This window comes from Physella acuta, unplaced genomic scaffold (genome assembly GCF_028476545.2).
Source record: "Physella acuta isolate Inbredline_101_S28 unplaced genomic scaffold, ASM2847654v3 ptg000131l, whole genome shotgun sequence".
NCBI classification, from domain to species: Eukaryota; Metazoa; Mollusca; class Gastropoda; family Physidae; genus Physella; species Physella acuta.
The window spans coordinates 636,360-651,009 of NW_026731650.1; the positions used below are offsets into that span (position 1 = coordinate 636,360).

Consider the following 14,650-nt stretch of genomic DNA (forward strand, 5'->3'; position numbering starts at 1 on the left):
TTTGATTAATGCAAAAGTGTGACGTCGCACCATCTGAACCCCCCTCTCCCCCTCATCACACATTGTCACAAAATTACGGACCCCCCCCCCCTACGAGTGTGACGTCATTTATGGACCCTAGTCTATATATGGACAAAAGTCTCAACACAGAATAACAGCTAAAATTCAGTTTCTAACACTTTCTAAAAAGCAAAAAATGTATCGTCAGTTTCTTAATAAACCTAAGACGTTGTGTTATTGATTACCTTTTTTATTTCAATATTTTAATCACATTTTTAGATAATACGTTGTAACTGTACCATAATTTAGAAAATAATAATTTTTAGAAAATACTGACCGCACATAATGTACTGTAAATATATTGTCTGTAGGCCTAAATAATTATTTATCAAACTTAAGAAATTTCTAAACTGTAATTGGTTTGGCCTATACAAGTTACTGCATTCCATTTTTACTTTTCTGAAATATGAAACAAGCTGGGTAAAAATGACAGAGACCATATAGATATTACTGTCTATTATGTTGTACCCAGATACATTCGAAAATTTCTCGGTATATTTTAAAATTATAACTAACTAAAGAGTATTAAAACTGTTTCACTTGTGAATTATGTAAGTTGTAGTTAGCTAATAACCAATCTCTCTTCACCCCATCCTCCCTTCAATAAAAAAAAATAAATATAATTAATAAATTAAAACAGAACATAAATTTAAATCTTTGTCATCTTCACCCCCCCCCCCCCCCCCCCCACCACTTTAGGGGTGGGGGGTGGTTAAATGTCTGGAAGAAACCCTGCAAAGACTAGCATAGAGTGTGTATGTACTATGTTGATTGCAACAATACAAAAGCAGTAAAATAAAGAATACATGCCTTTATCATTCAAAACATTAAGAAGCACACGTCTTTATCATTAAAAAAACATTAGAAAATCAAAATGTATTTCAAAATCAAAACATTTTATTACTTGTATATTTTGAACCAAGTATGCTTCAACAGAAAATGTGTCATATTTACAAATATTTGAAACAAATTCATCTCTTTCATACATTCTTTCAGCCTTGTATTTTAACACCTAACAATATGAAATATTTCATTCTTTAAAAAAAAAAAAACATTGCTGATGAAGCTTCATTTAAACACATGTACACCAAAATTGTGAAAGTCAGATTATGCACTCAAACATCTTAGTATTTGCAATAATTTTCAAGGGAGCAAACTGCATTCTCTAATTTCAAGCACTAGGAATCTAACAATTTAGCCCTTGTCTAATTAGAGAGGTTATTTGAATTTGTTCTGTTACATTGTTCAAAACTTGAAATTATGAAGTAAATGAATAAAAAAAATAGTACACTTAGCAAAATGTATAATTAAAACTAATAAAAGAAATAATCTAAAATTTGTTGTAGCTTTTGCATCTCTTAGTATATTCATACATAATTCTGACATTTTATCTTCCAGTTTATAATGTTCAATAATACAACTTTTGGCAAGACTTAGTTGTGTTTTTTACATGCAAGTAGAAAAAAAAAATGACGAAAATAGGTTCAAATTTTTATTATGTATAAATCAATTTTCTTTTTTATTGATTGCATGTGACTAGCAACAAAAAAAAATGAGAAATAATATTTATTAAAACCACACTAAGAAAATGAATTGATCATATACTGTTTCGCATCCAGAATTTATAATACACACAATCTAGCTGCATCAGTATTCCAATTTAAAAAATTCTATTGATTTGTAGCTAATTAATTTTTTAGGTGCATTCAGAATCAATTGCTCTCATAAGCATAATTGGTTAACAATGAACTATTCATGTCTAAAAGATGTCTAAGAAAAGATATACAATCTATACCCCTGAGAATTAAAAATCAACACTAAAAAATACTGCACCTGTTTCATAGAAAACTTAATCATGTTCGATTATAAAATTAATCATATAATAAATTATATAAAGATTTACATCCCATTATAGGCAGGACCCTCCCCACCTTGAGGGCAGACCCAGTTGATGTTTTGACTGGGGTCTTTTATATCACAAGTTTTACAGTGAATGCAGTTTTGAGCATTAATCTGCAGACGATGACCTTTGCCGTTTTCATTTTCTACATACTCATAAACCCCTGTGTGATAGAAACATCAAATAATTAAGATTTTATGAGTGTAAAATGATTACTTTCATTTTTTGTTTATTTAGAAAAGAAGTTATCCAGTTGGATATTTAGAAGTTCTAACATTGCTGACTAAACAAATAACATTATGAATGACTGCCTGTATATTAGATGAACTAATTACCTGCAGGACAGAACCTCTGCTCAGGTCCATCAAAGACAGCAAAGTTTCTAGCCATGGGAACACTGTCATCTTTCAAAGTCAAGTGAGGAGGCTCATCATGGTCATGGTTTGTTCCGGTCAAGGCCACAGAGGATAGCAAGTCAAAGGTCACAACGTTGTCTGGTTTTGGGTACTGAATGGGCTTGCATTCCTTGGCAGGCTTTAAAGTGTCATGGTCTGGTACTAATAAATTAATTTTTAAAATTTTAGAACAAAAAAAAACTATCAAAATAAACTCAGCAATTGTAATTTCACACACATTTCAAGAAATACAATTACTCTCTACCTCCATGTTTTAATGTGAAAGGTTCTTTGCCCCTAAGGAAGTAGTATATTCCTCCAGTGTACAAAATGCCTCCATATAAACCCAGAGAGGTGCGGAAAGATGGACCAACATTTCTCACAGCTTTCAACTCCTTCCACGTCCAGCTGGCTCGAATTTTATCCTCATAACTTTCAGGGTTGAGGCCTAGATTGGTTATAACTCTAAACTTTCAGGTAAACAAAATAATTATTTTGAAAAATCTATTGTTTAGTTTAAGCAATAGATTTTTAAAAATTAATAATAAATTACACATCATTATATTAAAAAACTATTTAATCTACGAGTCTGATATAAAAAATATTTACTACAATTGATGTTTATTTAGTGTACATGCTATCAGTGACTGTTTGTGTGCAGTACAAATTTAAATCTTTAGTCCATCAGATAACAAACAAAAAGTTGTACATTTGACTACCAACCTATTGTTTTTGAACTTGATACTGTTTTCTCATCTGTGATTGTTTCAAACACAGATTCAGCAGCAACCATCCCACTCTTCATTGCGTTATGAATACCCTTGACCTTGGGTAAGTTAAGGAAGCCTGGACTGCAGCCAATCAGGCAACCACCAGGGAAGGTCAACTTGGGAATGCTCTGTTGGGGGTTAATAACATGCTATAAAATATCTCTAAATAAAGTAATGACAGAATTATAACAACTCAAAGGCTAGTTACCTGCAAGCCACCCTCATTAAGTGCCCTAGCTCCATAACCAATCCTCTTGCCACTTTGAAAGAGTTTGATATGGCCCGGGTGGGTTTTGAATCGTTGAAGTTCTTGGAAGGGGCTAAGATAAGGATTGCTATAGGAAAGACCAACCTACAAAAATAAAAGATAATGGCATAATTATTTAAGATACCACTTCTCATATATTTTGAAAAATAAATCAAAGTCTGTTTTTTTCAACAGACCACACAATTAATTAAAGATGCACACAAGTATAGGGTTAGTTTAATAAGCACATATTTATTTATGTCTAACATTGTGCAGAACCAGTTGTTTTTTTTAACTATCAATATTAGCAACCATAAAGTCTGAATAAAGTTAATCATCTTGATTAGAAGGCAGATAATTCGCACTTTAATTTTATTGATATCAAATGGTGTTTTTGTATTACCCAGTTTATATAGGAACAAACAGAATAAATAAAAATCTTCTTACCACCATCCCCAGAGAGACTAGGGGAGCACCGTTATCTTCCAAATGATAGAGGAAAGTTCCACCATATGTGCTGTAATCCTGTTGAGAACATGAGTATTTTGTTATGGTTGTGACATGGGTATTCAATTACCATTTTTAATTTGTTTTGTTGCGACATGGTTATTTAACCACAATTTTCACCTGCTATGGATGTGTTTGAAATCAGTGCTAAATTAAACTAAATATTACATAGCAACTGAAAAACTGAGCAACTTACTAATGGCCATCCCACAGTGTGCTCTACTCGCCCTGGTATGTGTAAGGACGGATCAACTTCCCACAATTCCTTTATTCCTATACCATATGCTTGAGGCTGACATTTCTCTCTCAAATTCAATTTTTTGAAAAGTGTTTTTGCTAAATGACCATGGCAGCCCTCTCCAAACATTGTGACTTTAGCATGCAGCTCCATTCCTCTTTGAAAAGAATCCTTTAAACAGATTTAAAACCTTTGTAAGTTTAATACAAAAAAATTTTAACAATAAACAAGCCAAATTTGATAACTTCCCGTATCAATTGAATAAAACTACTGGAACTTACTTTTGGGGAACCATCTTTAGCAATTCCAACATCATTTGTAGCAATTCCTTTAACACTACCATCCTCATGATACAGCACCTGTACAAGATTTCCAGAAACAATTACAACTTTGGAAAGAATTTTCAACAATATCAGATTTAAAAACTCATGTCTGCAGCTTCATGCTAGGCTCAATTCATACAATACAAGTGTTTAAGTTTAGAGACTGTTAAATATATTACTTTGCCAGTGATAAGTATGTGAACTGTTTGAAGAAATAATACAATTTATCCAGTTTATTTTATGCAAAGTATGAGTGGAATCATTTTTTGTAAAATGAATTTTAAAAAGCTTTATCATGATGGTCATCACATCAGGGAAATCCCAGTTAAAAAATATAATAAATATGAGAAGGCAATGGCAATATAATCACTTCCTTATGTAGTTGCTACACAAACAGATGAATTCTATGACATCTGCCTATAATGAATTCTATAATGGTACTTATTAAAAGGGTAGTTAATTTAGAAAAAAATGTACAAAACAGCTGAAGATAGTTACCTCACTGGCTGCTGTACCAGGATACAACTCTACACCTAAATTTTCAGCTTGCTGGGCAAGCCATCTTATATAATTACCAAGACGAATTATATAGTTCCCATGGTTTAACATTGGCATACCTAAAATCAATAAGAGTTTAATTTATTAATGACATAAACAGCATACAGAATTTTCTTAATTTTCTGGAAAAAATTCCTAATAATATGACAGTGCTTTAAGTTTAAAATATTTTCAGATACTGTATCTGAAAAATGAGAGAGACAAAGTACTGACCAGGTAATAAAGGCACAGGTATTCTGGATTTCTTCGTTAAAAAGTAAAATTTATCTGATGTGACTTCTTGTTTGATTGGGGCCTGAAAATAAATTAAAAGTTAAGGATTTTTATTTTTAAAGTTTGCTTTGTTTAAGATATAAGTAAAAATGTTGAGTAAAAGAGCTGCAACAACATTCCTACACGCCCCTTATCTGACGAACTGAACAACACCTTTTTAGTAGACTTGGTTTCCAAGCAACTCTGCTCTAGTTTTATCAACATGTACAGTAGTTTATGCTTAAATTTTCCTTAGAATTTGAGTTTGAACTGAGCAAACTATTTTTAGAATTTTAAAGCCCTTAACCAAAAAATGTTTATATAGAACAGTCATAGGTGTATTGATCCTAACATAATAATGTCCCACAATAGTGTGTTAGGTTGTTAGCAGATTTGTTATCTCAAGTTTAGTGTTATGGTTAGAAATTAAGGTTAGGGCTATGGTAGAACTTGGGTTGGGATTAGTGATAGGATATGGTTAGTATTGACATTGGCCAGTCATAGTAAACTAACAGTAAACTAACCCCCCCTTTTTAAAATGATTCTGTTACTGTGCCATTATCAGACACATACTCCCAGTTATGAATTACACTTTTATGAACACAATAGTTGAACAAAAGCTACCTCCATCTCTTTCCAATTAGGGAAGAGTTCATTAAGAGCCCGAGGTTCAAGACAAGCCCCTGAGAGCTGGTGACCTCCTGTAAACAACATTTATGTAAACATATCAGATTGGTCATCAATAATAAACATCAAATAGAGAAAGAACTGTTTGCAAGAACAACACATAATTTTTTTGTAAGTTACAAAGCTTACCCATTTCTGATGCTTTTTCCACTAGACAGACTCTCAGTTCTTTCCCACTGCTTTGGGCCAGCTGCTTCAGTTTAATAGCGGCAGATAACCCTGATGGTCCACCACCAACAATAACAACATCAGCTTCATCACCATCCCTCTCCATGTTTATATCTGCAAATTTCAAGTGAATTTTTTTTAAAACAATTTGTCAAGATAATCATGTAATTATGAATAATAAATTAGGGGAGGGCTTTGCAGGCTGGTAGCAAAAGAAAAAGTAAAAAAATTACTTTCGACAAATGTCTGAACAATGGTCTATTACCTTTCCATCTTGGGTCTTTGTCTCTTGGGTGAATGGTGTAGTGTGTGGTAATTTTTGGTACTTCGGTTGCCAATAATCTTTGACATTGTAGCAGGTGTACACCTATGAGGTAACCAAAAAGTTAAACTAAGCTGTTTTTAACACATCACATGAACATCAACAAGAATGGAACAACAAAAAATTAGAAATAAATATTAAATAAAACAAAACTTCATGCCATAACCAACACACACATATGGCATATAAGATTTGTGGTTACAACAAATCAACACTAAATATACTAACTAAGCAAGATCTAATAAAATATAATATAATTATTTTTAATGACTAGGAAACTGGTAGGCCAGGCCAAGTGAAACTTCAAAATAGTCAAAATAGGCTATTTTGGTGATACTGATGACAATCACAATTATTAATTAGTAATAATTAGGCCTAGGCCTATTTTAAAAAATTGGCCTATTTCACTCAATACATATTATGATATTAGCCTACTGTTATTATACTAGATCTATGATTATTAAGTTATTAACTATTTTATTGTATATTAAATAAATATTACGTAACTAACTCGGCAGTCTGCAGTGCAGTGGAAGTGCAGTGGTGTAGTCGGCACTTTCTAGTCCTAGTACACTCAAAGTGAGTAACAACTGTTCTTACAAAACTGCATTATTATAATTTACAATTACCATAACTTTAAATAATGAAATTTAAAAATATGCCTAGGACTAAATTATTTTTAAAATTACTTAATAACTTCACCTTGCTTAAGAAGTGCTATTCTGTTTGATGTCATCGCCATTATTGTTTGTATATACCTATTTTCGGCCTGTTTTCGGTTCTAAAGGTGTTTCTTGTAAAAAATATATAAATAGATCTATATAATGGAATTTTACTGAAGAATTAAAACAGAACATATAACGCAATTATTCAAATTATCGCATAAACATATTTGTAGGCATTTTCTTTCATTATTTAGGCATTGCAATATTATGTCGTAAATTTTTTGTACGACATACTGAAAAGTAGGTCACCTAAAACGACCTTTAAACTATGTTTCAAAGTGCATTCTTATCTAACTTTGTACTTAGTCTAGCAAACATAAAAAAAAAAGTAACACCTTATTATCCGCACGTTTCAAAACGTCAATGAAATAACAGTAATAACTGAAATATTAATTGTGTTTTTTTTTACTTCAAACGAAAGCAATAATAGATAACATCGTTAATAGAAAAAGTTGAAAACCCTCCTACCAAGCACCATTGAGTGGGGGGGGGGGGTCTGTCCACCGCCCCTCCCTCAACGAAACTACAAAAATTATGGTTAAAGTTAAATAGGAAAATATAGGCCTATACTTTCACCATTCATATTATTGCCCGCCCCCTGGTTTAAAATGCTCATTCCCTCCCCTCCCTGGTGTTTTTTTGTCTTTTCTATATCTACATGGCAACCATGTGGAATGTAGGACGACCTTTGTTCGATTTAGTCATCGAATCAACTATCTCACTGTGTCCCTAATGTAGGATTTTTTTACAACGAATATAGGTACCCTATTGCTTATAGTGGAACCCGGGATGCTCAGTGTCACCCAATTTATTTATTTTTAACTAAGAAATTAATGGACTGTCTAATGCTTAGTTTATTGCAGGCCTAAAATTAATACATACACCCCATATTTTTTAATAATTAGTCTTGCCGTAATAAAATAATAAGTTACCAATAGCTTGGGAAAATGGAAGGTTATGATTGAGGCCATATACTCCACAAGGATTAAACAGGATTAAGTCAAGAGCTATAGGACAAATATTTTTTATTGTTTTTTTTTTGCTACGAAACTTTACATTGTAAAGTAATATTTCTTGTCTTGCAAATTACTTAAAGGGTCATCTATAAATGACGTCACGCTTTTTTTGGACGATTTTTAACTCCCCTCTCCCCTCCATCACACGTCGTCACAAAAAGCCAGATCCCCCCCCCTAAAATGACGTCACATCTCAGCCTACACCCCCCCCCCCTCAAAATTGCAGTTGAATTTTTTTTAAAACATCGATATTTTTATAAAATCTTGTCTGAACTCTGTCAAAATAGAGTATTTTAATCAATTCCTGTTACAATTTATTAAAACAGTTTTCTAAAATATAAAATAGTGTTTAAATTAGTTTTCTAAAATTGCTTTTTTAGAATGCAAAAGTGTGACGTCGCACCATCTGAACCCCCCTCCCCCCTTCCCCTCATCACACACTGTTACAAAATTACGGACCCCCCTCCCCCTACGAGTGTGACGTCATTTATGGACACCCCAAAATAGTAATTTATACTTAAATATTTAATGTGTAGCTTACACTTATCAGCTACTGTAGTTAATCTAAAATATTTTAAACAATCAATTTAGCCTTAGCCTACTTATACTTTATGCTACAAAAAAGGATCTCAATAGCTGAACAATGGTACTACTTCTACAGAAGACTTCAATATTATTTTTAATACTTGTTATGGGATAAATACATATATACATAAATATACATATAGATATATCTATAGACAGACAAAATTATATATATTTAGATATAATGTCATCTAAAAATACTATTAAAAAAACAAGTTTTGAAATCAGTTAAGTATTTGTATTTTTTAGTAAAAATACATACCAGTAAATAAAAACAAAGAATTGCAGTTTTAAAGATAAAATACTATGAAAATTTTTTGCTAAAAATAACTTTGAACATTTAAAAGTGCATTTTACTATTGCAATATAATATAATAACATATCTATAGACAGACAAAATTATATATATTTAGATATAATGTCATCTAAAAATACTATAAAAAAAACAAGTTTTGAAATCAGTTAAGTATTTGTATTTTTTAGTAAAAATACATACCAGTAAATAAAAACAAAGAATTGCAGTTTTAAAGATAAAATACTATGAAAATTTTTTGCTAAAAATAACTTTGAACATTTAAAAGTGCACTTTACTATTGCAATATAACAGCACCCTCAACGTGTAAAAAAAAGATGTAATGGAATGTTCAGTAATATATATATATATATATATATATATATATATATATATATATATATATATATATATATATATATATATATATATATATATATATATATATTGCATAAAAATCAAATGTTAAAAAATAATGCTTAATTAAAAACAATAAAGTTTAAATGTCTAAATAGCTGAATTATTTAGTCCAGCCATTGCCCCCAAAATCCACCATGAAGTTTTGGGTCACAGTTGGGATCAGAGTCTGGGTACTGTGGAGGGACAGCCGTGGAGTTGTAGTACTGAAGCCTCTCCAGCATTGATCGTACCTGGCCAACCAGGATGTTTGATAGGTCGATGACCTCACTAGGGTCCTCACTGACATTAAAGAGCCAAACATTTTTATCACTAGCTGCAGTAACATTGGAGTGTTGCACATTGTGTTTTTCTAAATGGGGTGGTGGATACCATTTTCCATCTCCTGAAAATTTACCACATGAGATGCCATTTTAAAATGTATAAATGATGTAACATAACAATCTGTTACATGAATAAAAAGTATGCTTTTGTTCTGTCATAGTTAATTTATTAATGCATCTGATAGTGATTGATTCCTGATAAAGTATTCAATTATTTAAAATTATATTACATTTTATTGTCACTGTTAAATGCATTTGAAATTCTAAATTCATTAAACTTTGAGTTACGTTTAACATAAATAACTCAACAACATGGAGTTAAAAAGTTATAAGTGTTTCTAACCAATAGTCAGATACATAAAAAATATTTAAAAATATATTTGTTAAGAGAAATTTCTTTTAATTTACCTGGATTACCAGTTAGGAGTTTGTAGTTGCCAATCCGAATAGCTGCCCGAACTCGTGTGTCGAATGTATCCTCATACAACTTTTTCCCCACTAGAGGCTCCAGGATATCAATGTTGTGAAGTATTTCACCTCTAGGACTTTCTTTACCAAAACTGATGAAAGGTGTTACATTTTTAGATATTTTTAATAATCATTTGCATGATGAAGTTTGTCATTTTTAATGGATTAGTGTTGTCAGTATGAGATATACATACTTAATCATTGGCCACTGACTTTTTCCATCTAACTGAAGGCTGCTGTTGATCTGTGCTCCGACCATATCTGCTATTGTTGGGAACCAGTCAGACACATGCATCAACCCTTCATTGACCTTTCCTGGCTGTTTGACCAAAGGACCAGTTACAAAGCCTATGCCTCTTACTCCACCTTCCCATAATGTATGCTTGTAGCCACGAAGAGGCCAGTTGTTCCCACCAGCCAGAATTTCTCCTCCATTATCTGAATGTACAAAAAGTATTGTTGTATTTTAAGGATAGTTCAAACTCAGTTCTGAATAGGTCTACTTATTTATAATAGTATTTATTTATGTTGACCTCATATATGTAATTACCAGTAGAAAATATTAAAATTGTATTGTCCCACAACCCAGCATCCTTTAAGGCCTGAGTGACATTTCCAACACCTTCATCCATACAGCTGGTCATACCTTGAGAATAACAGTGGTAGAACAAATTTATTAACAAGTTGACTAACATGAAATGGACTAAAAATGCATGATAGAATAGTTTTTTTTACTAATATAATATAATCTGCACTTTTTTTTTCTGAAACCTGCTACAGACAACTTTGTATTTCAGAGCATGCACACACAAAGTACAAGTTAAACACATTTTTGCTGCCTAGAGGGAATTTTGATATACACTAATGTTAAAAATGTACCTAATCTAGTAGGCCAACCAAGTAAATTTTCATATTTTGAATTGGTATATACCTGCATATGTCCTTCTGTAAGCATCCTTAATAAAAGAGTAAGGTTTTACATACTCTGGTGGAACTTCCATGGGGGAATGTACAGCTTGATAAGCTAAGTACAAGAAAAAAGGCTGAAAATTTGAAAACAATTGTGTAAATACTTATACTAGCTTTTAAATCAGTACCAGCTATTTTAAAAATTTGTTTGAGCAGTTATAAATGAAATAGCACGACATATTTTATAGTTTAACATGTGGCTGATGATAGGAAAGCAGTCCTACTAACCTTTTCTGACACTTTTGCTTGATTGATTATGTCCTTTGCTTTCTCTGTGTAGAGATGAGTTGAGTAGGTTCCATTCATTGTGGTCACTGGTTTGTCCATGTCCCTCAGGTCATAGCCACACCATTTCACTTCATCTCCATGTTTGCCTGACAGTATTTCTTTGTGTGAGTGGGATTGCGTAATCCCCAGATATTTATCAATTGTTCTGTTATGATAGGTGTCACAGTTGTAGTAAGTGTAGTAATCCTCACCACCTTCCCAATATCCTAAATAATTACAATTATTCTTTTGTTAGAATAAAAAGAATACAAAGTGTGTGTGGTGCACTAGTCCCATACTTTGTTATTTTCATCATTAATTTAAAAATTCATGTAACATAACATGAAAATACATGATTTTTTGGTAGCATTGACATTTTTAAAACTTTTGCATTTATTTTTATTTTTTGAAAACTCAATGTAAAATCTATCTTAAAAGCTCAAGTTAATGGTTTATTTCATACAAAATAAGGCATATAAGCTTATATTATAGATAAGCCACATGAATAAAAAAAAAATTACTTCTAAAAATGTATTGAAATTATGACATCCTCACCATAAAATGTATCAAATCCTCTATTTAAAGGCGTATATTCTTTCTTGTAAAACCCTAAGTGCCACTTGCCAACAGCATGTGTTGAGTAGCCTTGATCTTTTAAAAAATTTGCAACAGTGGGAAACTGAAGAGGCATGCCATAAGGTTGGGACGGCCAAATAATATTGTGCTGTAGTCCTGTGTGGATCTTAAACAATTTAAATGGTTTACAGTTAAAAATACAAAATAAATCTGCCATTTGGAAATTGTACTGAATAAGCACTTAATGCAACAGGCAGTGGTCAGAATAAAAAGTAAAGTCTGATGATTTTTCTTTCTAACCAGTACATCAAGATAGGTGGATAACTTTATCAAACACCTTTAACTAACTTTAAACAACCTGATGACATTAGATGATATTAAATAAAATATAGTAGTTTACTTACTTTACTAACAATAACAATGTAATGTAAGGAAAAATGTAATACAATTTTTTTAAATGTGATTTACATAAATTAAATTAAATTTTATAAACAAATGTTCATCTCACTTAACTAAACCTATGAATTATGATTTAATTAAATAATTAAAGTGTACCTGATATCTTCCAGTCATTAACTGACTTCTTGTTGGAGAGCAAATGGGCTGAACATAATAATTCTCCAGCTTTACACCTTGAGCTGCCAGTTTGTCTAAGTTTGGTGTTTTAATCTCAGAATTGTGATAGCCAATATCATGAAACCCATAGTCATCAGCTACGACAAATACAATGTTGGGTCTTTTTTCACTATCAACTATACATAATACAGTTGATAGTAATAACAGGAGATTGAAAGCTGTTTGGCCTTGTTCACATTGCTTCATTGTTATTGTTATGATGTATGTTTCATATGCTACACCTGTCAAAATTGTATAGAATAGATAATATGATAATAAAATTATTTTGAATTTCAATGAGCAACAAAGAAACCATAATCTATATATTTAAAAAAAGCAGCCAGATAGTGTGTCAGTCACATATTGGTATAGCAACTTAGTCTTTGCGTGGGTTTGGCACGGACATTGTATATAGTAATATATAGGAAATTTTGATTCAAACAAAATTGATGAAGCATCCAATTTTTAAAAATGGGATGCACATTGCATTGTCATTGGATGTTGACTCACATGCTAAGTTCCAAAGAAATTGGGCAGTTAAAAATTTTCAAAATTTTGCTAGCAATTTTTTTTAGCTATGATGAAGCATTAATTACAACAGACAAAAGCACGATGAAGTTAAATAGAAGATATAATTAATATTTACTTTAAGTTTAAGAAGAGTTAAAACTTAGAGCAATAAGTTAAATTAAAAATTATGCGCTATACTACAGGGGTCATCCATAAATGATGTCACACTCGTAAGGGGAGGGTGGGTCCGTAATTTTGTGACGGTGTGTGGGGAGTGGGAGGTTCAGATGGTGTGAAGTCACTTTTTTGCATTATAAAAAAGCAATGTTATAAAACGAGTTTTATCCATTATCTCGCATTTTAGAAAATGGCTTTAATAAATTGTAATTGATCAAAATACTCTATGTTGACAGAGTTCTGGCAAGATTCTGGAAAAAATTATGTTTAAAGAAAAAATCAACAGGAATTTTGAGGTGGGGGGTGTAGGCTGAGGTGTGACATCATTTTAGGGGGGGGGTCTGGTTTTGTGTGATGGAGGGGGGGGGGGGAGGTAAAAATCGTCAAAAAAAGCGTGACGTCATTTATCAGAATGGATGACCCCATACACGATTACTAGTATAAGTGTAGTGTGTAGTATAGTCTATAGTTAGTAATATATAGTAGTATTCATAAGAGTTCCAAATTACAGTATTCATAAGAATTCCTAGTAATTACTACTAGATCTAGCAGAGATCAAGTGTAGTACTAACACTACTAGTGTACTAAGACAGTACTAACAGCCTGAGTCTGAGAGTGACTAGAAATTAGAATATGACTAGATTCTAGAATCTAGATTTAGATCTTGATCTAGCATTTTCTAGCTAAAACTAAAAACTGTAAAACTTTAAAATAGTAAAACTGGCTGCTAAAGTAAAATTAATTTACAAATTTTAAATTAGATCTAGACGTAATAATATTAATAATGAATTAATTATATTGCATTTAGAAAAAAATATGTAGATCTAGTTTTGTAGTACTAATAAATAATAAACTAATAATTTTAATAATGATAGGATTTCATATTGTTTACTTTTGCTTTTGAAAGTCACATGATCAAATATTACAGTCACGTGAAAATAATACTTTATGCAAACGTATCGCTTAATAAAGTTAATAATAAATTATGATCTGCCCCGCGCCGTAAGCATACCCCGCTATTTAGCTGTTTTATTTTCTACTTTTTAGTAATTCATAATTTGTGAATTTAGCACTACCAATGCTGCGACTGAAAATATTTTGCTTTAAATCAGTAGCTCGTGAAGGACAATAATCCTCACCCACTTGTTATTATAATTTCGAGACGTTAACCTTTTCAACACTCGTACAGTTCTTTACAACTGCATCAGATTTCTCTATTGGGTCACCCCTGTCTACCATACATTAAACATTGGGATGCAATGCAATTAGTGGAGAAAACTCGT

The 14,650-nt window shown here is 31.7% G+C and overlaps 2 protein-coding genes across 2 annotated transcripts; both read right to left on the minus strand.

Moving 5' to 3' along the window:
• Positions 1–935: 935 nt before the first annotated feature.
• Positions 936–7,244, minus strand: LOC131935077 (electron transfer flavoprotein-ubiquinone oxidoreductase, mitochondrial). The gene is made up of 14 exons (XM_059291367.1): positions 7,130–7,244; positions 6,371–6,472; positions 6,067–6,219; positions 5,875–5,951; positions 5,212–5,293; positions 4,939–5,057; positions 4,399–4,476; positions 4,076–4,288; positions 3,820–3,897; positions 3,334–3,477; positions 3,079–3,253; positions 2,621–2,803; positions 2,296–2,517; positions 936–2,123 (listed from the first exon to the last, which is right to left on the minus strand). Exons 1-14 carry the CDS (start codon positions 7,167–7,169, stop codon positions 1,960–1,962), a joined length of 1,830 nt encoding a protein of 609 aa, XP_059147350.1. The 5' UTR covers positions 7,170–7,244; the 3' UTR covers positions 936–1,959.
• Positions 7,245–9,511: 2,267 nt separating this feature from the next.
• Positions 9,512–14,317, minus strand: LOC131935078 (arylsulfatase B). Its single transcript, XM_059291368.1, has 9 exons — positions 14,260–14,317; positions 12,621–12,922; positions 12,045–12,231; positions 11,451–11,716; positions 11,185–11,296; positions 10,804–10,899; positions 10,448–10,691; positions 10,194–10,345; positions 9,512–9,847 (listed from the first exon to the last, which is right to left on the minus strand). Exons 2-9 carry the CDS (start codon positions 12,885–12,887, stop codon positions 9,570–9,572), a joined length of 1,602 nt encoding a protein of 533 aa, XP_059147351.1. The 5' UTR covers positions 12,888–12,922; positions 14,260–14,317; the 3' UTR covers positions 9,512–9,569.
• Positions 14,318–14,650: the final 333 nt, after the last annotated feature.

Excerpts from the sequence above, each read along its gene's own strand:
- LOC131935077 (XM_059291367.1), bottom strand. The coding sequence starts at position 7,169 with ATGGCGATGACATCAAACAGAATAGCACTTCTTAAGCAAG. Across the intron at positions 3,898-4,075 it reads ACACTGTGGGATGGCCATTA|GATTACAGCACATATGGTGG; the intron begins GTAAGTTGCTCA and ends TGTTCTCAACAG. Across the intron at positions 2,518-2,620 it reads TTTCACATTAAAACATGGAG|TACCAGACCATGACACTTTA; the intron begins GTAGAGAGTAAT and ends TTAATTTATTAG.
- LOC131935078 (XM_059291368.1), bottom strand. The coding sequence starts at position 12,887 with ATGAAGCAATGTGAACAAGGCCAAACAGCTTTCAATCTCCTGTTATTA. Across the intron at positions 12,232-12,620 it reads TAATGACTGGAAGATATCAG|ATCCACACAGGACTACAGCA; the intron begins GTACACTTTAAT and ends AAATTGTTTAAG. Across the intron at positions 10,692-10,803 it reads AATTTTAATATTTTCTACTG|ATAATGGAGGAGAAATTCTG; the intron begins GTAATTACATAT and ends TTGTACATTCAG.